The 27,409-nt window shown below is 40.8% G+C and overlaps 3 protein-coding genes and 2 long non-coding RNA genes across 7 annotated transcripts in view; 3 read left to right on the plus strand and 2 right to left on the minus strand.

The window, feature by feature from the left end:
• The window catches only part of PDCD11 (programmed cell death 11), a 28,915-nt gene extending 20,530 nt beyond the window's left edge, over positions 1 to 8,385 (minus strand). The window contains exons 1-10 of one of the 2 annotated variants that reach the window (XM_053389294.1): positions 8,285 to 8,385; positions 6,821 to 6,935; positions 5,840 to 5,971; positions 5,332 to 5,499; positions 3,561 to 3,722; positions 2,818 to 2,941; positions 2,219 to 2,400; positions 1,471 to 1,578; positions 1,054 to 1,260; positions 508 to 632 (exon numbers count right to left, since the gene is read on the minus strand). In XM_053389294.1, coding sequence (XP_053245269.1) covers positions 508 to 632; positions 1,054 to 1,260; positions 1,471 to 1,578; positions 2,219 to 2,400; positions 2,818 to 2,941; positions 3,561 to 3,722; positions 5,332 to 5,499; positions 5,840 to 5,971; positions 6,821 to 6,935; positions 8,285 to 8,313 — 1,352 coding nt within the window. In that variant the 5' untranslated portion in view covers positions 8,314 to 8,385. The other variant, XM_053389296.1, reaches the window with a different exon arrangement.
• Positions 1 to 27,409, plus strand: part of LOC128414279 (uncharacterized) — a 137,558-nt gene that overhangs the window by 60,709 nt on the left and 49,440 nt on the right. The window lies entirely within an intron of this gene.
• Positions 8,422 to 11,913, plus strand: ATP5MK (ATP synthase membrane subunit k). 2 transcript variants are annotated; one of them, XM_053389324.1, is made up of 5 exons: positions 8,422 to 8,440; positions 9,288 to 9,355; positions 10,083 to 10,180; positions 10,644 to 10,741; positions 11,628 to 11,913. In XM_053389324.1, exons 3-4 carry the CDS (start codon positions 10,094 to 10,096, stop codon positions 10,734 to 10,736), a joined length of 180 nt encoding a protein of 59 aa, XP_053245299.1. In that variant the 5' UTR covers positions 8,422 to 8,440; positions 9,288 to 9,355; positions 10,083 to 10,093; the 3' UTR covers positions 10,737 to 10,741; positions 11,628 to 11,913. The 2 variants fall into 2 exon arrangements, with proteins under 2 accessions (XP_053245299.1, XP_053245298.1); XM_053389323.1 differs by lacking the exon at positions 8,422 to 8,440 and adding an exon at positions 8,521 to 8,620.
• On the minus strand, positions 14,304 to 26,710 carry TAF5 (TATA-box binding protein associated factor 5). Its single transcript, XM_053389313.1, has 11 exons — positions 26,088 to 26,710; positions 24,675 to 24,909; positions 23,039 to 23,354; positions 22,211 to 22,374; positions 21,163 to 21,298; positions 20,000 to 20,120; positions 19,107 to 19,236; positions 17,654 to 17,818; positions 16,582 to 16,759; positions 15,986 to 16,163; positions 14,304 to 14,896 (listed from the first exon to the last, which is right to left on the minus strand). The coding sequence occupies exons 1-11, from the start codon at positions 26,659 to 26,661 to the stop codon at positions 14,679 to 14,681; spliced, it is 2,415 nt and encodes an 804-aa protein (XP_053245288.1). The 5' UTR covers positions 26,662 to 26,710; the 3' UTR covers positions 14,304 to 14,678.
• On the plus strand, positions 18,036 to 18,521 carry LOC128414277 (uncharacterized). The gene is made up of 2 exons (XR_008330629.1): positions 18,036 to 18,221; positions 18,252 to 18,521. It is a non-coding gene; the product is annotated as an uncharacterized LOC128414277 (long non-coding RNA).

Consider the following 27,409-nt stretch of genomic DNA (forward strand, 5'->3'; position numbering starts at 1 on the left):
GGTCTCCTACGTTCCTGTCCTGCCACTGTGTACCATACTGGCTCTTTTTATATCTGTGCTGTCAGTATGAAACTTGGTATATATGATCTAAATGAGGTAGGGTATCATTGGGCTAAATATCATTCACATTGTGTGCCATGATCTAGCCTTGGTGTGGCCTTGGTGTACATGGGGTGGGTTAATGGCTGTGCCTGGACAGAAATTCATCAGATGCTAGAAAGGACCTCAACAGAATTTCATTTGTAACTTAAGTAGCAAAACATCACCTGAAGGCAGAAAGTTTGGATACCTATGGAACCAATTTTTAAAATGTACAAATGCAATCCACTGCACAGGTATGCAGTTGTTCTGAAAGCAATGGGACTTATGTCCCAACTGAAATGTATTGATTAGGCATAAGGAAGTTCCATCTATGCATAGAATTTAAGACATGGAGATATGCTTGAAACATGAGTATATAAAGACACGTCACAGATTGGTTCACTCAAATTGCACTCTAAAGCTTACTGTTTGAGAGACACCACCACCACATCATCCATTGGGCTGTACTCAATAATTCGGCATTTATGTTTGCTTCCAGGCTTGAATGCTGCAGGTTTGAAAGATTTGGCAGTATCTGAAAGATGTTTTATCTGAAAGAGGTATAAAGATAGTGCAGAAAATGAAGATTAAATTATAAATCCAGACAGTTTTCTAGTTTAAGATTAACCCTGCTGTAATCCAGAAAGCAAAGCAAAGCCTAGTTTCTGCATCTATCTGATTCTACCTTCCAATATGAATTACAATGTGACAACAGAGGTTATGATTGCATCTAACAAGGGTGAGCAAACAACAAAGGAATCTAGAAAAGCTCTTTGCTACCTTCAGACTCTGGGCTCTTCTCCAGGACGAATTAAGACATCATATAACACATTCACAAACAGATGCCAAGACACATCTATGTATTGAATCGGTAATGGGCAAAAGTGCTGATGTACTGCTCTCCAAACATCAGCGATGATGGTTGAAAGGGTCTACCTTCCTACAAGGTGCAATCAGCATCGAGTTACTTACATGTGCAAAAGCTAGGCAGCCACCATCCAGCTTGAAGATGGCACCAGTCTTTTTGAGAAAGGTCTCAACTGTGGAGTCTGGAACTACCATGCCAATCTGATCACTAGATAGCTTGCCAAGTTGAGTGCCGGGCTGGAGGAAAACTGGGCGCAGAGATAGGCGTATTGCCTTGGAGGTAGGATTGTTGAAGAGAATGCATGCTTTCACCTGAAGGGGAAAACACAAAGGGGGGGGGAGGTGTTAAGTTTGTAGGAAAAATAGGGAATGTGCTGAGAATGGTACTTTACTTCTCTTAAACATTCTAGCTTCCATGACTATGGCGAAACCATAGAGAGATGCACTTGTTCAATTCATATCTTAACCAAGTCCTGCAGCACCACCTTAACACAATTTAAGCCTTGCTATAAAATCACTTACCGTCTGACCTGGTGAGTAGTTTCTTGATTTTGTAGAAATCATGTGCATGTAGTCCACAAGTCCAGAGAAGGAAGACAAAAAACTTAGAGAAAGTCCAAAAGGAGTCACCTGGAAATATTCAAAAGGAAACAAAAATTGCCCTGCAAGATGTAAAATTAATCAGAAGAATTTCTCTGACAGATCTAGATGAATATTAGATGAATATTGAGTTCTAATGTGGCTATCATGAAATGTAAATGTGTGTTTTATGGTTTATATGTATTACATGTTTTTATGTATACAATATTAATGATTTTTTGCTGGTGGTTCCAAATTATGTTTTCTAGTGCTGTAAATCACTAGATTTAATAACATTTTAGGGTGGTAATCAACCAAGTCCTACTCAGAGCAGACACATTGAAATTAATGAACCTAAGTCATGTGCATTAACTTCAATGGGGTAGCTTGAGTAGGGCTAATGTTGAATATCACCCTATAGAGATTTTTAAAAATCTAGGTTAAGCTAGAAGAAAAAACAAAACAAAAACCTCATATGGTTCAGACACAGGGTTATAGATGTTTCCAACAAAAAGCCCCTATTTTTGCAATTATCCTTATATTTTAACCAACCTCAGTAGTCAGAATGGAACAAAGCGAATGCATCTTTTGTTTAAAATGCAGATGTGTTAGGAAATTTAATAATTTCACTGTACTCTTCCAAGAGAGAAGAAAATAAGATTAGTACATCAATTTGTAAAGAACAGCTTACCTCCTGAATCTGGGCTTTCACCACCAGCCCAGGTAGCAAATTGCCAAGGGACCAGTTTTGTTCTTCTGTGGCAATAGCTGCAGCAACCTCCGACTGATCAATGGTCATGCGGATTATCCGCCCACCATTCTTTACTTCTTCAATAAGGCAGTTGAAGTATTGGCCTATCTTCAGCTCAGTCCCTAAGAGACCAACACATGCAACTATCATCACTTATCAGCAAAGTTTTGACATTACCTTTCTATCACTATGGCCATTATTTCGTGGCACCAGCTACTTCTGAAATCCTTTCACATGTTCATCACATTAAAACACTTTTCATCCTAGACTGAAATACTCCACCTTGCATAAAAAGCTTCCTAAACAAGAGAAGCCAGGCAACAGCTGGCCGCTTATAAGTTACTGTACAATGATATGTACTCAAGAATCTCTCTCTCAAACACACACACACACACACACACACACACACACACACAAACAAACATTGGGCAGTAAATTCTGCCTCTGGTAACTCCCAAATCTAAGATTTTACAGTTCTCTAAACCACCCATTTGCTTCTCCCCCTGCCTTAAACCCAGTACTCCTAAGTATAGTTATACCTTTGTTGGCTGACTGCAGGTAGGTCTTGGCTTTCTGACGAGGCAGAAATGCTTTTGTTGCTTGGATGCCTATGTCAATAAGGTAACCGTGATCTTCCACACTAGAGATGCAGCCAGAGAGCAGCTGTTTGGAGAAGAAGTGTAAGCTTAAAGGAAATTTTATCAGACTCCTTGTTGTTGTTCCTCCCTCCTCAAGCACTCAAGTTTCCCTGAAAAGAAACAGGACTTTGGGCTTCCACAAACGAGACCTATACCCTTTACAGCAATATTAGGAAAAGATATCGGCACCTGCTGAAATTCTATTCCCTGCATTCTTATAAAAGGCACAAGAACAATTTCCCATATCAAATCACAAAAAATTAACAGAGGATATGTTTTGAGCTCATCTGATGATGCCGATTGTCAGGTTCCCCGGCTACTGAGGTTAGGGTATGTGATGATACCAGAGGTTCTTTTCCATGAAAACCCCTCTCCAGGTCTGCATACCTGGCACCTACATGGATGACTTTCTGGCACCAAGTAAAGGCATTTTTATTTATCCAGACATCTTAATTCATCACACTGAGTTTTTATTACTGCTTCTTTCAATTGTTACTTATTTCAAAGCTATTTATCTGCTAAAGTGTTATTAATTGTTGTAGTTTTGTGCTTTTTATTTTGCTATATTATATTTTATTTTTTGTAAGCTACATGACATAATTTTGAAAAGGCAGGTGTAAACAGATAATTCATATGTTTCATACCATGCCAGGTCTCAGAGTGGCAGCATTCAAAGCCTTGTTGACATCTTTGGGGTTGATTGTTAGCTGTATACTCTGACGACCTGTAGTAGTCTTCTCCACACCAACCACAGCACATCTGACCAGCATTCCTGGGGTAAAGAGATCTGAGAGAGAATTCAGATCCTGCAAAAAGATAGTTTAATGGATAAAGACTAAAATAAGGAACATATCAAAACAGCAACAGCAATATCTAGTCACTGACTCTGAAACTTTGGCCAAACAAAATGTTCTGCTGTAAGCAATACAACTGAATTTTTGAACATGCTACAGAGGATGTTGATTACTGAAGGGGTTGCAATGCAGCCATTTAACTATTCAAAGCTTATTTCCTCCAAAATACAGATGGCAAGCCAAAGGAAATTCATATTACTGGCTGTGTGGAGACCCAATGCAGGACTTCGGGGCCAGAGTCTAAAAGGGAACTAAGAGGGAATTTCTAATATTTCCTCTAAATTCTGCCCTTCTCCCTGAGGATTCCCATTTTCCTCTTCTTCAGACCTTTCATATGTTGTTTCCCTAACAGGGTTTCTTGGCTTTTTGGGTGGCATTTCGAGTGAGTGTAATTTGACAGCAAAACAAGAGTCAGATAAGAAATTTTTCTCACTGCTATTCCCTCCGGCTAGGTTCCCTTTTAGACTCTGGCCCCAAAGTCCTGCACTGGGTCTCCACACTGACCCTGCAAGCTCCCTTCACCCAACCACAAGTCTAAAACCTCTGCCAGAATAGCTTCAAGTTCTCTTTTCAATTTATTACGTTGGCTTCGCCTCATACACTGGGGTTTTCCACAACTATATCAATATGTCTTCATACCCAGGATAAGGTAATCATTCCCAGATTTACCTTTCCCCTCACAGTGTATTCATCCCACCTCTACCACCAATTTGTGGCGTTCGTACAAAGCCCCTGGTTGTTTCACGGACTATTGACCTGTACACCACTACTTTATTCTTCTGCTGCCACCAATTTTGTGGGGAGGAAACCCAGGGTTCCCCGGTGAAGTATTGCGTTTCAGTCAGGTAGAGTTAACAATGAAGATTAAAGTTTATTTCAAACACAAACAAGTTTTAAAATATATTTGAAACGTTGTCACTCTATTGCCTCTCAGTCTTGTCCCTGTCTCTAACTCCTCTATCCCCCCCCCAAAAAAAGAACCACCCGAACTAACTGTCAAAACCTCTGGGCTGGGCTGAGCCTCAAAATCAGGTAGGCCCTGCCTCTGGGCTTTCTTATTGGTCAACCTATTAACCCTTTCTCTCCCTCAATACAAACGTATCCCTAAAGAATGGGCAAACACATCAGCATATGTTGTTCCAGACTGGAATGGGATGTGTCAATCAAAATCTACAAGTGTTTTTTTAAAAAAGGTCTACCTTCTTTCCTTTTATTCAATTCCGAAGATATTAATTTCAATGCACATCCTCCCATTCTTGCAGTGTGCAAAACACCAAAGCAGGGCACTCCAGATGTTGGACTACAACTCACATCACCTCTAGCTGTAGCTGTTGGGGGTGGCTAACAACATCTGGATGGCCTCAAGTTCCCCATCTTGGCACCAAAGCAAGTCAGGTATTGTAAAGGCAGCTCTAAATGGTCTTTTATAATGTAGACCTCTTCAGGACAGAGCAGGAAACAGAGGAGGCAAGAGAAAGCCCTGAACAGAAGAAACCTGCTACTTCGTGGTACTTGCAGAACCCACCAAACAACTACGTAACACACACGCACCTTGTCTTACCTCTAAGTGCTCATCTGTAGCCACCTGTTCATTCAGCATCTCATTATAGGCATCACTTATACGTGTCACTTGCACAAATCCAGTGAGTCCATTGGGCAAGCTGATCACCAGCTCAAACTGATTAGACTCTTTCACGCATCCTAAGAGCAGTACCCCTGCAGTGAGGGACTGTTTAAAAAACAAGGACAGGTAATGAGCAACTTTCAGAAACACTTTTTTCTCCTGTGTTTTACACAACTAGACTCTGGGTCCCCACAGGGGGAAAAGGTATAATGTTAATAAAATAAAAGCTGTAAGTGCCCTTTTTAACAAGACCTTAAAAATCCAAAGAAAAGCGGAAGGGGAAAATTACATCATTGCCTTCTGCATGCTATGAATTCTCTCACTACCACAATGATGTACAATCAACTCCTGTCTCATACGCTACTATTTGAAATGGTACTACTTATTATTGTGTAGTTATTTGCCACAGTGTGAAAATAAGCCATAATACAAATTATAGACCAACCTCAACTGTTAGAAATTCAAAATGTTTAACACCAATTTTTACAGCGGCTTTCTTCTCAAGCTTGAGTTTTTTTGGCTTTGTTTCATCTTGATGGTTTTTCTTTCTTTTCTTGGTCACTTCTTCATGTTGCGTCTAAGACATTTTAAAAAAAAGAAAGACATTTCAAGATTTTGAAAAGACAGTTGCTTCCCTAAAACAATAGTTTAGTTTTAGAGCTGCAAAGGGACCCATGAACGTAAGCATGTTTAAGAGAGTTTAATCTTAAGTAAGGCCTGGTCTGAAACTCAAAGGAGCTGTACAGATCTAAAGTTAAACAAGAATGGAGATGCTGCGACCTTCCAGATATTGCTGGATTACAACTGCCATCATTTCTAACCAATGGCCATGATAGCTAGGGCTGGTGGGAGTTGAAGATCAACAACATCTTGAGATTGACAAGTTCCTGCACTAACCCAGTTTAGTGTTATGGAAGCAAGTGAGCTCAGAATTGAGGCTGAAGTGCTCCACCTCCTCTCTCTTCCTCTGGCACACATCAGAGGAAGAAATTTGAAGCATTCACTTCTGAGTTTAAACTAAACTAACCACAATTTGTTGCTATGCCCAAACCAGGCCAAACTCTGGCTTATTGAAATGAGCCAAAATCAGAAGCTACAGCTTAATCGGCAGGAAACTTGTTTATACAGCACAGGCATTTCTATTCTATCCTGAAGAGTTCCCAGAACCACTTATTGTGTTATTCTTAAGAACAATGTCAGTGCATCAATCTGGGGCTATAGCACAGTGATAAAGTACAGTATATGCATTGAACGCTGAAGAATCTGAGCTGAATCCTTGGCAACTCCAGTTAAAATTGCTACAGGTAAGAGGGTTTGAGAAACACCTCTGTAAGCAGTTAGAGAATTGCTACCAAGCAGAATAGGCAATAATAAGCGACAAGATGAACCATATTAAGGCAACTTAATATGTTCACAATTTGCATACTTTGAATAAATTATCCTGCTCTACTGTTGACTGTCTGGCCGCTTTTTCTTCTTGACTTTTCCTTTGTGGGCCACCTCGAGGGAAATTCTCTTCTACAGATGACATGGTTATCTTTCTGCAATGGAAGCAACGAAGTTATTTGCATATACAAATCGTGTTCAAAAGGGCAAAACCAACACGAACATTTTCTTATATGCAAAGAATGAGGACAGACTTTAAAATAACAGGAGTAAAATAATTGTTGTGCTTTTGAAGATGATTCATTCTCTAAAACAAGACAACACTCATGAGAGTATCAGGACACCAAGAGCTCATAAATATTGTTAATCTATGATGTGCAAACACTGTACCACACCTACTCAAACTGAATGTCTACTGGTAGAGATGCAAAAATAAGCTAGTCCTTCCTTTGTTCTTAAGTAACAAAGAGTTATTTCATGAACCAAGATCCTAAGTATTCAATGCCTACATAAGTGGAGATCAATAAATAGTATTTTCTACCATTAGCTCAGTTGGTTAGAGCGTGGCACCAATAACACCAAGGTCACAGGTTTGATCCCTGCATGGGGCATCCCAGGGGTTGGACTAGATGATCCTCAGGGTCCCTTCCAACTCTATGATTGGGTCCTCTTCCAAGTCTATGATTCTGTCACTCAGCCAATAAAATAACTCACCTGTTGATTTCTGGCTGTTGTGCAGCTATTAGAGACCCAGAACCTTTGCATTTTAAAATATGACAAAGTAAAAAGAGAGCATTTCACAAACAATATGAACAATATGCACTATTCTAAATGACTTTGCTTCATAACCATAGCAGTATTTTAATCATTTCCCCCACATACACTCAGAAAAATCTAGCAATCTTTTGCTAGTTTTAAAATATAAACATTTTTATATAGCTCAGAGGGCACAAAGTGGAAGCTGGGGCAGATAAGAGCACTATTTTCACTCTGCTTTTATGTCCATAAAGCAGCTTTAAATATTTATTAAAAAACACACACAAAAAAAACACGGGATGAATGGCTTTAGTGGGAAGAAAGTGGGGCACTGACGGTCGTCCATACTCCAAACTTCACCGTCCCCCAACCCCTTAGCAAAACAGAGTTTGAGGGTGGGAAGCGGTATGATCACTCCACACCCTGATTTCCAGGGTTACAGACTATTTAATTTTCTGCACGGAAGTTAAATCAAGCCACACAGCCCCCCTTCCCATGTCTTCTGTGAGAGATCCTGCAATCAGAAAAGCGGAGGCGCGTCACAGCAAGCACTCCGGCGGCGAACCCGCAAGGCACTCACACAGCCACGCTAGTTCTACACGTGCAACCCACCTTGCCGTATTTCTCAATCCCCAGCTCACTCGGACTCGGCCCCCTCTCCTCAGACCACCCTCCTTTCCGTCATTATCCCTCTTTTCCAGAGAGCTCAGCTTATGTACCTTATGTCCCCCACGCTTCTTCAACTCACTGGCACGCCTGGGGCGTGAGAGCCGCCATCTGCTCCGTAACCCGGAAACGAATTCGAAGGCCAGCAAAGGGCAACCGGAAGTGTGCTTTACGGAAACCGGGCCGTGGTAGAACTCGCGGGAGGGTTTATTAGTCGTCACAGAGCGGAAGGAATCCGGTAACTTTGACAAACACGCAAATTGCCCAATCCCATCATACCTTTCTGAGGCGGTGCCGTCTTACTCGTCAGGGCGGCGCGCCTCAGCCAATCAGAGGCAAGCGGAAAGGACGGCTGTTTGAGCGACGCCATCTTGCACACGAAGGGCATTGAATGGTTGTTATCGGGAGGAGAAAGCGGGTAATAACTGCGGCGGGCCCTGACTTGGCTCGGCAGAAGTTTATTTTCTTGGGGAGTTTGAGTAGCATCTGTAAAAAGGGTAGAGGTCCTGTTAGTGTCTTGTGACACACAGAGCCTGGTAGGAGTAACCTTCAAGGATTGCTATGGCAATTGAAATTCAGTTTAGTAAGCCAATAGCTCCTGCATAGGTCCAAAGGGTCAGCATTTTTGTGCTGCTGTTTCCGACCGGGCCGAGGGATTTAGGCTGTCGTTTTCTATTCTGTCTGTTGTCTTCAAAACTCGTTATGAATGTCATTGGTTGGTATATAGAGTAATTTAGTGTTTGATACTCTTTATACGCAGGTTGCTGTTCATATGAAATAACTGAAGTTGGTTCAATGGTTGGTAATAGCTAGCCGAGGTCTAAAGGAGCTTCTATTATGTTGATTGAAAAGTACTGAGCAGTTTGAACTGTTTAAAGGCTATTATTTCACTAGTAAACGATGATGCATAAAATAACTTTCTGGTTAGTGAAATATCCCAATGGGAATATGCAAAACGGAGTGGTTTCCTTTTTCTGAAGTTCTGGTGTTACACATAGCACCAGACTCTGGTTGGCTTTGCTTATGACCCCGTAGTGTCCCTGTATCTGCAAGAGGATGAGCCGTCTCTTTCCTTTTTTTTTCAGGTTTGCAGTGTAAAATCAATCCACCTGTTGAGGAGATACCTGCGTTAATCACAGTTGAGAAACATTTGGTAAGTTGGTCTACACTAGATCTAACTAGTTTTCCTCAGTGAATTGATTTGAATGTTTCAGTGGTTGATGCCTATTCCCTTCCGCTTCTTGCTGAACAACAGTGTTTGAAGGTCTGTTTGAAAGTGCTTGCTTTCTGCCCAGACTTACGCCTTTAGCTATGACATTGGTGGCCTGACTCCTTGGGGTGGGAAATTACAGTTGTTGGTCTTGTTGGTCATTGACTTGACCAAGTATAGGTGATACAGGAGTTGTACTCTGGAACGATAAGATAAATTTACTGCATGAAGTATACTGATGTCAATTAAAACTATGGATTACATCATTCTTACAAATAGGACATGCAACTTTTATTAGGTTATCTATTATTATTATTATTATTATTATTACCCATGTGTGTGAATAGTGGCAAATCCGTAACCTGCTCTATGGAGGCTCAGGTGGCTAAATAATTCGTTATTTACAAGCCCATATTATGTTTCTTGAAGCATCACTCTTAACTTCAGAAGTAACCATTGTTTGAAGGTCAGCACTGTAAAATATATTGGTATTAGATGTAGCAAACAATTCAGAATAACAGCATTGAGTAGATCCTCCTATGTAGTTTTAGTAGCTAATGCTTTCATGCTCAAATGTAAATAATTGGAATGAAGTTGGTCTACTTTGGCTGGAAGATACTGTAGATTTTTAAAAAAAGATTCAGTACTAACTTCCTTTTTTTAAATCTAGGACTAATAGTGATGGCAGGACACGATGCTGGGTCACAACACCAATTCACAGGGTTTCATAAATATTTCAATACCTACACCATGACAGGCAGAAGAAATGTAAGTTAAATAACTGCTAAGAAACAAAGAAGTTGATTCTCAAAAGTTCCTGAATTGATTTGGGAATGTGTGGGGTGGGCACCTCTGGCACACAGACCGAATTAGGCTTGGCAGGGATCCTAATTTGGTTTGCAAGGCTCTATTCCACAAACCACTTGCCCTGCCTCTGGTATCCTGTGGTGTGGCCTTCACTTTGAAATGCGTTTCTAAGAAGTTTAAATGAAATATCCTTGGAACACACTTCAGAAGGTGATGTCTTAGCACCCAAGGTGGTGTCACCTGACAACATTATTACATTAGGTGATTTGACAGGTGGACAGCCCTGCCTTCCTGTCAGATTTGGGCTTTAATAAACTCAGGTACTTTTAATAATCCATTTCTCTCTTTCCTGCACTTAAATAACAGAAAAACAACCCTTTGAAATGTGTTTGATCTGAGGAATAATATCATTTTCTGTCTTTAGTATGTTATAGCTACATATGCAACGATTGCAAGTATCATCCTGTATTTTAAACTGAGGCCTAAGAAGCAAACTCCAGCCGTGACACAGAAATAAGATGGGTAAGTGTCTGCCATATTTTACTGATGCCAGTAGGGCTTAAAACCTCCAGAAATCCAGGTAAATCTCTGTATCTGTACATGAAATGTCAAATGCAAGTTTAGGATCTTAAGCACTTGTATTGTTACGAGTAAATCATTTCATAGGGCTTTAAGCAGATTACGACATGAATGAAGTTATTTCCTACCAGGAATGTTGTTATCATATGTTGCTGTCTCTCTAATCTCAACTTGAACATAGAAGGGCTTTCTTAAATGGCATAACAAAGTGTAGTGATCTTGAATTTGTGTAACACTCTGTTCTTCAGCTAATCAAACAACAGGAGCAGATGCATAGTACCAGAATTTTGATACAGGATATGCAAGGTTAATTTGCTTGTTTTTGAAACCTGGGATGTTTGCCATGAGTTTAAATTTCATAGATGTCTTAATAGAGTTGGCTAAGGAAAAGTTGATAGTTCAGATAGCAGCAATTGCTCAGCATGTGCATTTTTATCCTATTTTATGTCACTCGGTTCTTCACTGAGTGGCATGACAAGAGTATCTAAATGCAGAAATAAGGGGAAGTGGTTGCTTTCATATCCTCTTGACATCCAATTGTGAGCATACCTTTAAGTTCTGCCCAACTAAATAGCATGTTATTTCATGTCAGCAGTGTATCCCCATTTGTATGATCGTATAATAAGCCTTAAATGTGTGAGCCAGCAAACCAACCAGGAAGTCTTCTGTTAACTGTAATTTCCCATTTTGTATGAGCCAGGAAACTGGTTAATGGCTTCAGAACAAGCCAGTATATGAATTTTCCTGGTTTGGGCAAAATACTGCCACTGTGTGTTAATAAATAGAAGTTGTGCAAGATGTAGTAACTGAATGTTTATTTTTTTGACAGGTTGACATGTTGACACTGGACCATGCACATAATATAACTAGAAGTTGATGTACACTTGAATAAATCATGAACAGTGATGAAGTTTGTCATCTGTACACATTGCCACTACAGAAGTGACGGTCCTACATATAAACAGTGTGCAGAGTTCTAGTGTGTACAATTCAGTTAAGGAGCCCTTTCAATCTGTGCTGAGAAATGATGGATACATCCTTAGGCATTACTGTATCTCTGGGATAAATGTTACACTGCATTCTGTTCCAAAAGTAAATTATGGCTTTCATTACAACCATTTGTGTTCCATTTGTAGTAAGAGAGGAACAAACACGATCCTATTTCCTTTGTCTTAAACATGTGGATGGTGCTGAGCAGAGTATGGCACTAATACTAAATGTTAATATAACCTGTTTAATCTACAGGCATTCGTCAACATATGGAATTCAATGATTTGGCAGGGCTGCTTTTTCATCGAGGATAGTGCTGAATGATTGATGTTAAGACTACTTGACTGAGCTTATTTCTGAGCAAATATGTGTCTGCCCCGCTCTGCACAGCCTTAATTCAACCCAAAGTGAAATGCAGATAGGTAATAGGGATCGTGGGTTGCATCCATTGTGGGGTCACAAAGCTTTCACTTGCTTTTAACCAATTGTGGTTTATTATGTCCAAATGGAAACAAACTGGGCAGCCTTAACTATGGTTTTTTGAAACTGGTTTATGAACTGGTCATTTCACCAATCCATAGCAAAGATTAACTACTGTTTAGGCTTCAAATGTAACAGTACCTGTAATTAAATTGAAAGTAGAAAGGGAAGCGTCTAATCTTGCAGTCCTGCCGGAGATGGCTTGCTTATTTATGTAATGCAAAAACATAATTTAGTGTTGAGACTCAAACCAGGCCTAAATTCCTCCACTTTCTGCAGTTTGCTTCTTAGGAAACATCCTTTATGATGCTGCATATACATTTCATCCCAGATGATGTACCGTATTTTTCGCTCTATAGGACGCACCAGACGATAGGACACACCTAGTTTGGGGGGGGGGGACAAGAAAAAAAAATTCTGAACCCCAGAAGCCAGAACAGCAAGAGGGATCTGGCTTCTGGGATAGCCTCTTGCTGTTCTAGCTTCTGGGATAGCCGGGATAGCTTTGCGCGAAGCCTCCGCAGGGCTATCCAAAAGCCAGAATAGCTAGAGAGAGCGCTGCGTAGTGCTCCCTCTAGCTGTTCTAGCTTCGTGCGAAGCCTCCCCAGGGCAGCGGGGTGCCTTCATCCCCATGTCCTGTGGAGGCTTCTGGGACAGCCCACGAAGCCTCCGGAGGGCAGCGGGATGAAGACACCCCGATGCCCTAGGGAGGCTTTGCGCAGCTAACCCTGAAGCTAGAATAGCGAGACGGAGCACTACACAGCGCTCCCTCTCCCTGTTCTGGCTTCTCGCTTAGCCACGCAGCCTGCATTCGCTCCATAAGACGCACACACATTTTCCCTTTTTAGGAGGGAAAAAGTGTGTCTTATAGAGGGAAAAATACGGTACTTCCAGTGACCTGCAGGCCCCTTCTGATGGACAAATGTTCTAATCAGTCACCTAGAGGCTAGTAGTGAGCAGGGTCAAAGAATGCAATTTTTACTTTTGTACAGTTTGCTAATTTCTACACACATCCCTCTAGCCTCCATCCAGGGAATCAAAAGAGCCATTATCATTGTTCAAGAGTACAAAGCACAGCCACTAGAATATGGCTGGGGTAGGCTTGTGGCCTGAAAAGCCTTGCAAAGGCCAAGCAGAGAGGTCCATTTGGCTTTCAGGCCTGTGGTTCCCCACCCCCATTTTAAAGATGTGACTAACTGGCTTCCCTGAAACACTGATTCCTATACATACAACCCTTTTAAAAATCCAGTTGTAAACTTGACAAAGCATTACACCATTTCTGGAATTATGTAAGTGGAAATCTTCCACAAGAAGTATTTAGCAGCCTCACATTTTTTTCTTTAAAATCATGATTCTCTCATTTGCTTTGTCTTTGAAGATAAAAGCTTGTAGTACAAGGGCTGCTTTTGCTGGAACTATAGAATATAGGTTCAGACAGGTAAAAACAAGGCCCTTGTGAGCAAATGAAACTGAAAGACAGGCACAAAATAGATTTTATTATAAAATATCAAAAGTATAAAACTGTACATAATGCAAAACCATGGCAGTATGTTTTTAAACTAATGGATCCATACTAGTTTTCAACAAATTGTGTATAGCTGTGGCACAATTTTTCACAATTTTTGTCATTATAGAAAGGGCTCAAAAAGTATTTCCCCCCCGGCAAATACTTAAGGGGGGTGAATCAAGATTATTGTGGGGGGATGGTTGGTATACTTTTTGTATCCAAAATAGTTAGGAACGCGAAAATTCAGTTTTAAAGGTTTCAAGTATTGTTTGCGTTTCCTAAAATGCCGCTTACTGGTAATTTAAGTTTTAGAAATGTTCAATCTTGTTCAATTTGTGCTTTTTAGCTTTGAAGAAACTAGGTTACTCACATAAGTCAGATAACTACTTAGGTCTCTTCACAGCTTTATAAAGAAGTAACAGCTCCATAGAGACAAATTCCACTCTTGAAGAACTTATATGAACAAGCCTTACTCCGAAAGAAAATTTTGGGTACTGATTAAACCTGTGTTAATGCCAAACTAAGTGCTTTTAAATTGTTGTTCAAACAACTTTGCTTTATGCAACTGGCACTACAGTTTTGTAGTGCCTGTTGTCAATTTGTGGACAAGGTTAAGCAAGGTATTCCCACATACTGTTTACTTCTTTTAAAAAGCCATACCACATTATATGTTTCTTCCCCTATTTTTATGATGTCAATGTCTCAGCACTAACACTGGGGTTGGGGTGGAGTTTAAAATAGCAGTTTCTGAAGGTCTGGCTTGAATCATCATCAGTTTGCACCATTTGTTCTGGCAGACAAGTTCAGTTCATTTGTATAATATGTACATTGTGGTCTTCATTAATTCAAGTTATTCTAAGATATACATGAGACTTGTACAATCAAGTCTTATAGTTTGGTGGTTCACTGAGGACTGTATGCCCCAGCAGCAAGAAGCAAATTTCTGCGGGTAAAATGAAGATGTGTGACAGGAGTTGATTTGGACATGTATGTACCCAACAGCAAGTCTTGAGAGCTTTCAGGCAGGTTTATATGTCCAGTGGCTGTGGTAAAATCATCTGTTTCTAAGTCCTCAAAGGCTTTCACAGCATCCCATAGCTTTACCGTGTTATCCATTGAACCTAGGAAAAATGAAAACAACTCTTCTAATTTAACAGGACATAACATTTAATTCTGAATATAAAGAAAAAACTTCCGCTATACACCACAACCCATTCGTCAAGCTGAGGATCTACAAAACTACTAATCACTTCTTACATTCACTGCTAAGTACTCTGTAGTAGTTAATAGCCTTTCAAAGATAAAGCCTTTTCAAAGATCCTTCAACCTGCTTGCAGGGAGGAGAGAAAGTCCTAATGCATGAGTCGGAACCCATTTCACTCATGCATGGACTCTGTAGAATATGACCCAATGTTTCTAAAATTCTGGTAACAGGACAGAAAATGCAGGTCCCACTCTCACAATTTATAGTTTAAAAGATACAAGCTGAAACCCTCGTAATAGTAAAAAATAAATGGAATTATAATTCAGTTATATTTGTATTATATAGTTTGAAATCGCTTCACTGGATAGATTGGGGGCTGATGCTAATAAAATTACAGTGGGGGAGCATGAATAAGCAGGAAGGCAAAACTTCTAAACCCATTTACTTTTTCAAAAAGACCCACACCTTGTTCATAATAGGTTAAAAAAAAAAAGCCAAATTCTGAGGGGGAAAATATTTAAAGTATTCTGCAAAGCCTGCCCGAATTTAGCATGCCCACTTTGGTAAATACATAAATAGTAGCTTTGCTTCAAAAGGTATATAATTGCATAAAAGGAAGGTCAGGGCTGGCCTATTAGCCTCAGGTGGTGGATGCTGGGGGGGTGCAGTGTAGAAGCAGTGTGTTTATGGACAAAGTTGTGCGCCATGTGGCCTCTCCTGCAGCCCCCAAGCTATCTGGCTTCCCACAGGTGCAGTACAAGATACCTCCCCTCACCATTTGCCAGGCATGTCTGCTGCTATACATGGAAAGTTGGGTGTGGCACCATCTTGTCCTTTAGGTTCAGTTTTTCTAGTTAATAGACAATGCTAACAAATTAAGGTGTTAAATGAATATGCATTAACAATTGCTCACTAAATGGAAGACTGAGCTGTCAAAATAGAGACAAGTCTATGATTCCAGATGATAGTATTGTTCCACTAAATATAGCAAAATTGACTTCAATACCTGATGCTAAGATCTCTCCATCTCTACTGAATCTGAGTGTGTAGATTGTGTCTGTGTGTCCTTTTAATTCTCCAACCATCAAACCATGCCCAATATCCCACAAAAGCACTCTTCCATCTGTTGCTCCAGTTGCCAAGAATCTTCCGTTAGGAGAAAATGCCAATGAATGAACTGGTCCCTGGAACAAAAATAAGCCTATTAACAACGACACTTATGCATCACCTTCTACAAGAAGCCTCGAGGTAAATTACACTAGAAATGATAACAATTCAAAGCTACAGAAAATCCTATATATAAAATCCTAAAACAAAACCGTCAACAGTATGCCTTGTTTTACTTAGCAAGCACCCTTCAAATAAATAATGTCATTTCAGAGCACTCTGCACCACCTCTTCTGAGGTGACCTCTTATTTCCCAGTGGGAAGTTAAAAGATAGGTTGTGGTCCTATGGAGAAACAGTATCTATTCAAAAGGAAACTTTGAGCAAAGGTCAGTTTTTAACTAATTTCTAGTACTGTGTGCAAAGGTTTCAGCCATCTTCTGTTACCATTTTTGTGCAACTAATGTATTTCAGTGTTAATCTCACATTAATTTACCTTATGTCCTGTGAAAATTCTGACACAATTCCCATTCAGGACATCCCACAGCCGCACAGTCCTATCTGCTGAGCCTGTAGCAACGTAGTTGGAGTTTGGGTGAAAACGCGTCGATGTGACATCAGCAAGATGGCCAGCAAAGATTCGCAAAGGCTGGTAGTGATCCGTTGCCCATAAGCTTAAACCAGTACAAAGGACATTTCAAAAATGTGAAACAGGAAATACATAACAAGACTGCTGATGTTCTGACGGCAAGGGAATGTGTGCTTCACAAGTACCTCGAAACTAAGCTGAGGAGTCGAGAGACGGGGGGTGGGGGGCAAATTTAATTCTCCCTCTAGTATAAAAAAATCTAAATGGCAATTAGTACTAATTTTAGTCAAGTTTCTTAGAGGATATATCCTAGAACAGGGATGAGGTACCTTTTTGACACAGCAGGCCAGACCTGCAATGGGGTGTGTTTTTTTGCGTTTTGTCCTCCCGAAAACCTGATGTCTTAATTTTGGGTTGAAAAAAGTAGGGGTCGTCTTATATAAGGGTCGTATACCATATACAAAATAAGTTAACTTTGGCAGGTGGGTGGGGCCATCCACCTATCAATCATCTAATGTCAGGTGACTGATAGGTGGATTCACCTATCAAAGTTAATCTGAGGCAGGGGGAGTGGTCTCCTTCACCAGTGCCATTCCACTGGGAACATACTGGCAAAGCAACAACTATATGGACTGAACTCTCCATTCACCAGCTGATAAGCAGAGAGTTCAGTCCTGCTAGCTGAAGGAGTCTACTTCACCAGCATGTTCTCCACAAGGAACACAGTGGCAAAATAGATCCTTGCAGGATTGAACCCTGCCCCCCCCCCTTCATCAGCTGACATCACCCAGTGATATCTGTTGAGGTACAAGTGGGTGTCGTTTGGGGGAAAGGACCTTGCAGGCCAAGATTGGCCTTTTGGTTAGATGTTCCCTACCCTTGCCCTAAAATATAGCAGACAGCAACAAGGAGATATCACCAACTGACAAGACAGAACTGCAGATTTACATTGAGATGGGAAACTCATGATGACTCTTACCGAGCCACTCTGTCATGACCTCCAGATATAAAGTAATATCCATAGGGAGAGAACTGTGTATCCCATATAGGGTAGTTGTGTCCTTTGTATCCGACTAGACAAGAAAAGGTTAAAAGGCTCCACAGTCTGATAGTGCCATCCTCTGAAGATGATAGCAAGTAGTTCCTGACAGAAAAAAGAAATCAGAAAAGGTATTTTTGAAGCTATACTCAATGTTAAACCTCTCAATAACACATTTCAAGACATCAAAGCTTTTAATACACTTCAGGAGAGTATTATCCCCATTTTGCATTTAAGAAGCTAAAAGAATTAAGATCACAGCTGAGATGACACAGGAACTAAGGAATTCTTATGTTTACATCCTCTTAGCCATCACACTGTTAGATGCTTGGCTGACGCCTGATTTGTTTTTAAGAATTAAAATTTAACAATATAACCTCAAAATTATAAACTACTAGGTTGTATCCAACATTGCCTATAGCCCCCACCCTCCACACACCCTCAAACTGCTCTGGAGAATTACAGGATTGTCCAGAGATGATGGAGGGGTTTTGGAGGGAAAGGTAAGGTAGCTGAAGCCCAATTACACGAGCTTAAGTCCACTCACGCAACATGGGATGCTGCCCACTTTGAAACATGCTCCTCAGAATGCAATCCCCTTTGTTTCTTAGAAGTTATTTCATATTCATGTTTTCCATACAATATTTTTAAAGCAGTGATATAATATGAAATATAGAACACTCATCTATTCATGTGCATGTGAAGATCTATTGCCCCATGTATAATTTACTAGTTTAAAATATGTGAAAAACCTCCTGCATCTAAGAAAGCTTGATCATGCTTTAAAGAAATAAAACCATTATTTTGACAGGTATATATTTCATTGTCCAATACACAAAAACATTTCAGAGACTATAGCTAGAGGTGGGTTTGAGATTCATAGATATTAAGTGAACATTGGCTTAACCCACTGCACTTTTGTAAACAACAAATGTGCAGTACTGTTTCAACTCTAAGCTTTTTGATATTGTACATAGCTCAGCTGAAGGATGGGACCTTCAGATTAAAAATATGCTAGTACAGACGGAACATTTCATGTGGGGGTTCTGTTCCTGGCCTCTGCATGCTTTGGTTGAGTGTGCATAAGCATGCCACACCTCTCGTTCCGTTCTCTTCCAGGTCCAAAAGGACTCATATGTCGGCAATAACATGTCAACTGGACATGCCTAAAATGGCCACTGCCTGTAGCAGTTTGAGGCTTCTAGCTCATGAGGTTCCTTCTGATGCTCAACATAAATTACATAGTCCATGGGATCAGGTCTCATTCATCTATCCTGAGGTGGTAGGCTCAAATTGTACAAAAGTCACCAGAAAAATACTTTTTGTAACTGTGGATGCTCTGCTTAAAGAATACTGTATTAAGAGATCCCCCCACAAATAACTATTGTTTTACCTATCAGGACTGAAGCTGGTACCATAGACAGGTCCACTGTGACCATATAAAATCTTCAACTCACTTGCTGTTCTCTCATCCATGATCCTTTCTAAAACATCATCTGATTCTTTATCTATGAGACTGAGATCTGAAAAGAAAAACCCTAAAGTTTATCTTCATGTAGATCGCTAGTAGTGCTTGCCAAAGTGCAAATGCCTTTTTGATTGTAGCAGAATACCACCATGGCCTAAATCATGATTTTCTGTCAATTTCAATGATATAGACCATGATGCCCTCAAAATGTGTTTGTCTATAACTTCCATCAGTTCCAGCCAACAGAGATGTGCTGGCTATGCCTGAAGCAAGCTGCAGTCCCAAATATCTGATGGGCATCTGGTTGGGAAAGGCCTTCACTGAAATCTGAAATCTGTGGTGCGTATACCAGAGTACCACTGGCAACCATTTTGCTAGGCTGACAAGCCTGAACACTTTCAATTGTATTTTCTGCTCCATTCCTGGAACCACTTGATTTTTAAAATCTCTGCATTAGCATATCGTCCTTAGCAAAAACACAGTACTCTACAATAAGGAAGTACAATAACACAAAACATTGTCTCATTTGCAAAGTATCACAACATCTTCCCTAAATAGAGTATTGATCCTTATGTAGTTTTTCCCCTGATGTCAGTAGTTATAAGCAAAAACAATTTGTATTAATTTGGCTAGGTTCTATTGTCAGCAGTTAAATAATATGAATGCTAAAGCTGTGACGCATTAAGTCAAAATAATTTCATTTCATTAGCTCAGGATTGCTATTCCAATGGAAGGATTTAAACTGAGCAACTTTCCTCCATGTGATCCTCTATCAGAACAGTTAGTGTGTAAATTAGGAGAGAGTTCATTCTGATTACCTGCTGCTGATTTCACACTGCGTAGCTTTTTGGGTGTCACAGACCACACTCTGACAGTGGAGTCAGCAAAGCCTCCAACGATCATGCTAGAGTCATCTGTAATGTCCACTGCTGTAAGGCCCTGTTCATGCAAAAATCACCAAGTTTTATATATGGGCTGAGAATGTAATCACCACACAGTGTTGTTCCCCGAGAATTGGCCATCTACCATTAGTTTTGAACACAGAGGTGAGAATTACCATATTACAAAATTAACTATACTGTATAGCCATTTTTTAAAAAAATGTAAAGCAAATGTTGCTAAACCTGGGCAGAAGTTTTTTGTTTTTAAAGAAAGGATCCAACTTTTGGTTGGCACTGATTTTTTGTAGTCACCATTTACCCAACCCTCCTGAGTGCTCTGGCAAATGCAGAGGACTTGAGAGAAGGGGAAGAGGTTAATTTTCCACTTTACACCAGGATTTGGAGACACTCGAAATAGTGAGACTCCCTTGCTGTCCATCTCTGCCTCCCAACCTGAAGTAAGACAAAGCCTTCCTGCCCATGTTTTGTTCAATAAGTGAAAAGCAGAGAAGGGAAGGAATCTTGCTTCATGTGGGGCAACCACAAGCCATCATTAAAAGTAAAAGATTTGCAGCCCCCTATTATTTAAGCAGCCTGCACAAGGCACTTCCACATTTTTGGTATTAACTATGTGTTGTATCCTGACTACAACGAGTGGCCTTCCGGCTCCGCATTAGGCAAGTGGTCTCTGTCCAATTTCCTATGATTCCATCTCCCATTGCAGCCCACAACACTTAGTTCCACAGCTGTCCTGCCAGAGGAGAGAGGATGAAAACCCACCCTGTGCAAGCAGCATCCCACTCATGCAAAGTCTGGGCACAATCCATTTTTTAAACTGTGCCAAGATTTGATAGAACAGGTATCTGGGAAGGGCTGGATTATACAGCATATGTTTTGCATGCCAAGTTTAACCCTCAACATCTGCAGGTAGGGCAGGGAGAGAACGTTCTGAAACTAGGGAGCCACTACTATAGACAAGGAGTGGAGAATTAAGCCCACGAGGCCTCCCCCATTTGGTTGAGGCCCTTTTGGCAAAGCCACCTCCAGTTGCCCTCTGCCTAATGTCATACTTTGGTATCACTACCAATCCCACAACTGACCTGGTATGCATTAAGGAATGTGTAGAAACAAATGGAAGGCAGGCAGTCTGGACCAAGACGTACACGTTTAGTGGCTTCTTTCATATTCATTATTTTGTCCAACTTATCTGAATCCTTTAGCTCAGGAAGTGGGATTCTGCATACAGAAGAACATACTTAAAACCAAAAACGAAACAAAAGATTCATTGATGCCAGGAAATCACACCTGCACACTGAACAGAGGCCAAAAAAGAACTCAATTTTTGAATGTCTGGGGAGGAAAGAACCCAGAAACAAGCTCCTTGGGTAGTATTAACTAAAAGATGACAAAATTAGGAAAATCATAACTCTACCAATTCTTTTACAATATAAGGGAAGTTACTTTTACGAACACCTCCATATTCATAGAGGAAGGTTTTCCTTCAAATGATACAAGCTTTTTACATCAGTGCAATGCATCTCCTAATACATGGGTAGGCAAACTAAGGCCCAGGGGCTGGATCCGGCCCAATCACCTTCTAAATCTGGCCCTCGGACAGTCTGGGAATCAGCGTGTTTTTACATGAGTAGAATGTGTGCTTTTATTTAAAATGCATCTCTGGGTTATTTGTGGGACATGGGAATTTGTTCATTCCCCCCCCAAAAAAAATATAGTCCGACCCCCCACAAGGCATGAGGGACAGTGGACTGGCCCCCTGCTGAAAAAGTTTGCTGACCCCTGTCCTAATAGAACTAGAACCTCCAAAACATTTTTAAGAAGCAAATTAACTGAGAAAATGCTTATCAAAATATTGACTATAGTCTAGTTCCTAGATGGTAAATTTTCCTTTGCTCTGTATCACATCAGAGTGCATGAGGGCTCACATGACTGAATGTTCCTCCATGCAGAAGGGAAAAAAGCCAACCTTCCATACACAAAGCTAGATGTCAGGTAAAAGACTGAGGTAGAGACCTTTTCTGTGATATCTAGTTTTCTATTCAGCGATGTCAGCTGCCCACTTCAGTCTGAACTGGTGCAGACTAAAGCAAGATGGAAAATGAACTGAGACGTTTCTACTTTCAGCATTACCTAGTCTGTGGAGGAGCATTTGGATCTTGCTTTTTACTTTTTGATCCCATGCTGTCTTTTTTTGGCTTCTTCTTCTTTGGCTTGCCCTCCTCATTTTCCCCCTCTTCATCTTCATCATCCAAAGGCAACTCAATTTCTGGTTCTTTTAATAAGCCAAAAAAGACCTATAAGTCAAAAGAAGAAAAGAGTCATGTAATTAAAAAAAGAAAAGTTAAAGAAACAGAGAACTGGTAGAGCAGAATAATAAGTTTTATTAGATCAATGTAATTACTTTTAAAAATATGAATGTTTCTCTGTGGACCACAACAGCTTTCATTTAAGACATACATCTCTACAAAGAGTGGTCCACCAAAATTCTCAGCAATTTTCAAGTAACTGGCGGGTGAGGGGTGGGAACAACAGTTAAGTTTTAACTGTGCTTTAAAATGACATGTAAACTGGACCAATAATCTGTCACAGATGTCAGTGACAAATGTAACTCCTTAGCCTTTCTGTATCATATATTGAACAAAGGCAGAACATATGTAAGTCATTCCTAATGCCAAGACAATGGTCAGAGAGATACTTGCCATTTTGGCAAGTAAGGGGCACATAAAGTTTAACTGCTCTGGAAAATTGGAGATCTATCCAGAACAACATTCAATTTAGCACAAGGAGCTGCAGTCAGGAGTAATGATAAGTAAGAGTGCTTAGCTAATTCTTCCTTATCCAGAAGCATACTCTATTATCCAACTGCAGATCTAAAGAAGCCAAGAACTCTCATAGAACTGACAACCTATACATCCCTAACAAAATGTTCATGATGTTACGTATTTATCAACCTCATACCTTTGCTTTATTAGCCTCCCGTTTTGCCTCTCCTGCCAAACTTCCCACCATAGCATCAATCTGTTGTTTACTGCGAGGCATTCCATCAAAGATATCAATGTAAAGATGTTCCTGAACAATATTCCAGATCTGATTGTTCTGTTTTTCCTGAAGGTGTCTCTTCAATAGCTGATAAGAATCGCGGGAAATTCGCAGCACAAACTTGCTTGTTCGAAAATCCAGCATTGTCTCATTCCCTCTCATGTGCTCTTTTTTGGTTAAACTTGATAGTACACGCAAGTCATCTTGATAATAACACTCCTGATCTCCATGAAACCTAGAAAAAGGTTAGAATCACACAAAAGATGTGTAGGGGGACAACTGTCTAAACAACTTAAGTTCTGTGATCTTCAGCAGAACACATTTTTTATTTTTCTATATTCACACGTGAAATCTATGTACTATCACCATCTTATATTTAATGTATCTAAAAATTATATTTTATCAATAGTTCAGTTATGTTAAAAAATTCATTTCAATTGAATTTTTCACTCCCATAACTGCTTTTATCTCGTAATTTCTTTCATTATCTAAGGGTAAGATCCAGCATAGTGCAAGCGGGTGCTTCTTCCTCGTCTACCTCTGCCTGTCTCTCTCCCCCCCCCTCCAAAATCTGCTCTGGAGGCTGAGGAGAAGAAAAACTAAGTCCTGTTGCACAAGCAAGCGGACATCATTCTACGTCACCCTTAATGTCCCAGATCTTTCTCAATCAATTGCTGGTGCAGTCAGTCTAGCAGAACATCTTGAAATAGCAGTAATTTAATAAACTACTTGACTTTCAAAGTAAACCCTTACTACATAGTTCATTATACCAGAAGAAAGCCACAATTCTAAAGCACAGAAGCACAGGTGCTGTGAGAAATAGCTAGCTTTTACAAGCAGCAACCTTTTGTATTAGCTCATAAAACCAGAATGCACAAGGCTGGAAAAAACATTTCAGATTCCTAAGTAACCACATAAATGTTTAGGAATTCAAGTACCAAATACCTAGGATTTTCCAGCCTTGGGCACAGGTAAATTTCCTCTGAAGAGGCCATGTATGTATTCGCTTGCTGCCCATAACAGGAGACAATGCAGAGTATTTCATTGGTTCAACTCCCTTAAGTCTTTGAAATGAGCAATGTTATCAAATGGTTCAGGCCTAGAAGTTTCAGAACTTTACAGACATCACTAGAACTGGCATTTAACCTCATAATTAAACAAATTAGCACACACATAAACAAAAGCTGCCTCATAAGAATAATAATTAGTCATTGGAATGCAATAATCTATGTAATAACTGGGAATGTCTTAAGTCGTGTTATATGGCATCTATAAATATCCTCCTAAAATACTGCATACATTTTGTGGTTGCAGGGATCCAGTAGCCCACACTTGCAGGAAAGACCTAACTGCCAGGAGAGGGGCTTAAAAATCTTTCAGCATTTTAGGATTATTTTGTTCCTCCTCTGGATGCCTGCCTTAGTGTAAATGTTACAGACTCTACTTCCAGTTCACACACTTTAACTGTGAACATCTGAAACCAACAAATTTATAGATTTATCTAGCTAATAGTGAGGACATGAAAATGGAGACTAAATGAACAAAATGGTATTACTTTTCAAAGAAGGACTTTGCTTCATTTTCATGCCCATTGTAGACTAGCTCCAAGTACATATGTACAAAGAGAGGATAAAAAAGCTGCGATAACTCAGCTCGATGACAGTCCAGAGCACATTCAATGAAGTGTTTCAGTCCACTATAGTACTCTTCATAAAGCGCTGGGTCTCCTTGCTGATTGTAGGCAGACAGTACTGCACTTACATCTGGCTGATCTTCCACAAAGACTCCAACTGCAAGGCATTAACATATAAAGGGTAAATCAATGTTTGCACTCTGTGTAACTATTTCAGCTCTAAACTGTGTAAGCTTCTTGAGACAATAACCTCTTTCCCCTTTATACTGCTGCATAAATTTTCATGTACAGCAACAGTGCTATTTTTATCACTTTTAATAAGTAATGACACGGAGAAAATGACTAAGAAACATGCTGCAACAAATTTCTTTTCAACTAAATGTTTACATGAAAAATTGACATCATTCAATCATACCCTAAGCTCAATTGTACTATTACAATCCAGGATCAAATATCATTCATAAGCAGGTTATGCAGTCAGTATAGCCCCTTACCTACAACTCCTATCATCCCATGCCATTGGTCATGCTAGTTAAGGCTGATGGGAGTTCTGCTCTACAGAATATTCTATTAGTGGTGTCAATTCCTCCTATTATACTACTTCCCAAAATGTAGTTATAAAAGGTGATAACTAAGTCTCTCACCTAGTTATTTTGAAACTGAAGCTGTAGCCTACACTTTGTATTCCTTCTGTATTATGTGTGGTTTTAAATCTAGTTTTATTGTAGACTTTAACTTTGATTGCTTGGGAGAATAAAAATATAAACAACAGCTTGGTTTTAAATCTAGTTTTATTGTAGACTTTAACTTTGATTGCTTGGGAGAATAAAAATATAAACAACAGCTTTATAGGTGTGCCCCAAAAGAGCAAGCCGATTAACCAAAAAAAAGTTAATGTATACAGTAATATGTCGTTGTTGTTTAGTCGTGTCTGACTCTTCATGACCCCATGGACCAGAGAATGCCAGGCACTCCTGCCTTCCGTTGCCTCCCGCACAGTAATATGTACTCCAATATAATAATAATAATAATAATAATAATAATAATAATAATAATTTATTTATACCCTGCCCATCTGGATGGGTTTCCCCAGCCCCTCTGAACGGCTTCCAACAAAATATTAAAATACAATAGTCTGTCAAACATTAAAAGCTTCCCTAAACAGATAAATTGGTCAAGTCATTACCATTCGCAGAACGAATCCTCTGCAATAGCACTAGGTGACCACAACGTAGAACAGCATGCGAATTTAAAAACTGGATTTTGACCTCAGCTGTCACAAAGCAGCCAGTGCAAATATGAAAGGTCCCTCCTGCGAGCGACCCCCTCGCTCACCTTTCCCAGGTGGCCCCAAGGCCACTGCGGGAGGCGCCGCGGCAGCGCCCGGAGAGATGGTGGCCCCGCTCTGGCTAAAGGTGACCGAGCTGAGCAGCACATCCCCAGAGCCGGGGGCGCCGCCGCCGGGCTCCTGCCCTTCCCCGCCATGGGACGCCTGGACTCCGGGCGCCGAGGAGCCGGGATCCGCCGCGACCTCGTCGGCGAGCAGCCGGGCTTCCCTGCGGAGGATCTCCTCGGACTCGCGGAGGTTGCTGCGCCTCAGGAACTGCAGCACAGCCAGCAGCGTCTGCCGGTCGGTGGGCAGCTGCGAAGCGGGCGGCGCAGGGCTGGGCGCCACCGGCGGCTTCGCGTCGGCTCCTGCCGCCAACGGCTCGCCCCCTTCCGCTAGAGGAGCGGCGGCCGAGGGGGCAGAGGGAGCGGCAGCGACTCCCGCTGCCGCCGTCGCTCCCGCTGCTGCTGCCGGCGACTGAGGGAGAGCGGGAGGAGGAGGGGGTGGCGCCGGCGGCGCTCCCGCGTCGGGGTCCGGCTTCACTGTGACTGCTTCGGCCGGCTCCTCCGGCAGAGCCGCCATAATGGAACCCGACAGCCTCGCCTCCAACTCAGGCAGCCCGCGGCTTTGCGACAGTGAGGGCACGGTCTCCAGCCGTGAGGCCAAGGGCTGCTAGCGACAATTAGGGCGGCGCTTTACGGCACTTCCTGTTCCACTGGAGGGAAATGATTTCAAATAAAATACTGTAAAATAAAAGGAGAACTAGCTAGCGCAAGTAATGCTCCCGATGATTCTGCGACCGTTTACATGTTTGTGAAATGAGAGGTTATGGATGCGGCTTGCACAGAGGGGTCGATTCTCCAGTTGTATATATCCTATATAACAGGTGAAAAGTGTGTCGTATACCACATTTTAAGTTGTCAGTGAACTCATCAGTAAGCAGGATTCTGAGATGTCTTTGAGAGAGTTCTGTGAAACTCGAATGGTGGTGTATTTCTGTCTTCTGCATCCTCACACACTTAAAAGCCAATTCTAAACAACGTGTTGGCTATTTTTAAATTTATTTAGCTGAACCTCGGGATATTATATAATCCCCTTCTGTAAATTGCAGATTTTTCGTAGCGAGTGACCAAAAAGTCAAATATGTAACAATAATGATGTTGTACAAGCACTAAATACTGACCCTTTCACCAACACTGGCATCAGAATGATTTCACTATGCACCCATTTCAATTGTCTAATCAAAACTGCTATTAAGCAGTAGCCAGCGTTAAGTTTAAGAAAACCATTTTATGTATTTTATTACAATAGGAATCAAAATTCAGTTTTA

Source organism: Podarcis raffonei, chromosome 5 (assembly GCF_027172205.1).
Source record: "Podarcis raffonei isolate rPodRaf1 chromosome 5, rPodRaf1.pri, whole genome shotgun sequence".
Classification (NCBI taxonomy): domain Eukaryota; kingdom Metazoa; phylum Chordata; class Lepidosauria; order Squamata; family Lacertidae; genus Podarcis; species Podarcis raffonei.

Excerpts from the sequence above, each read along its gene's own strand:
- TAF5 (XM_053389313.1), bottom strand. The coding sequence starts at position 26,661 with ATGGCGGCTCTGCCGGAGGAGCCGGCCGAAGCAGTCACAGTGAAGCCG. Across the intron at positions 24,910-26,087 it reads CTTGGGGCCACCTGGGAAAG|TTGGAGTCTTTGTGGAAGAT; the intron begins GTGAGCGAGGGG and ends AATGCCTTGCAG. Across the intron at positions 17,819-19,106 it reads ACCAGCTTCAGTCCTGATAG|GAACTACTTGCTATCATCTT; the intron begins GTAAAACAATAG and ends TTTTTCTGTCAG.
- ATP5MK (XM_053389324.1), top strand. The coding sequence starts at position 10,094 with ATGGCAGGACACGATGCTGGGTCACAACACCAATTCACAGGGTTTCAT. Across the intron at positions 10,181-10,643 it reads CCATGACAGGCAGAAGAAAT|TATGTTATAGCTACATATGC; the intron begins GTAAGTTAAATA and ends TTCTGTCTTTAG.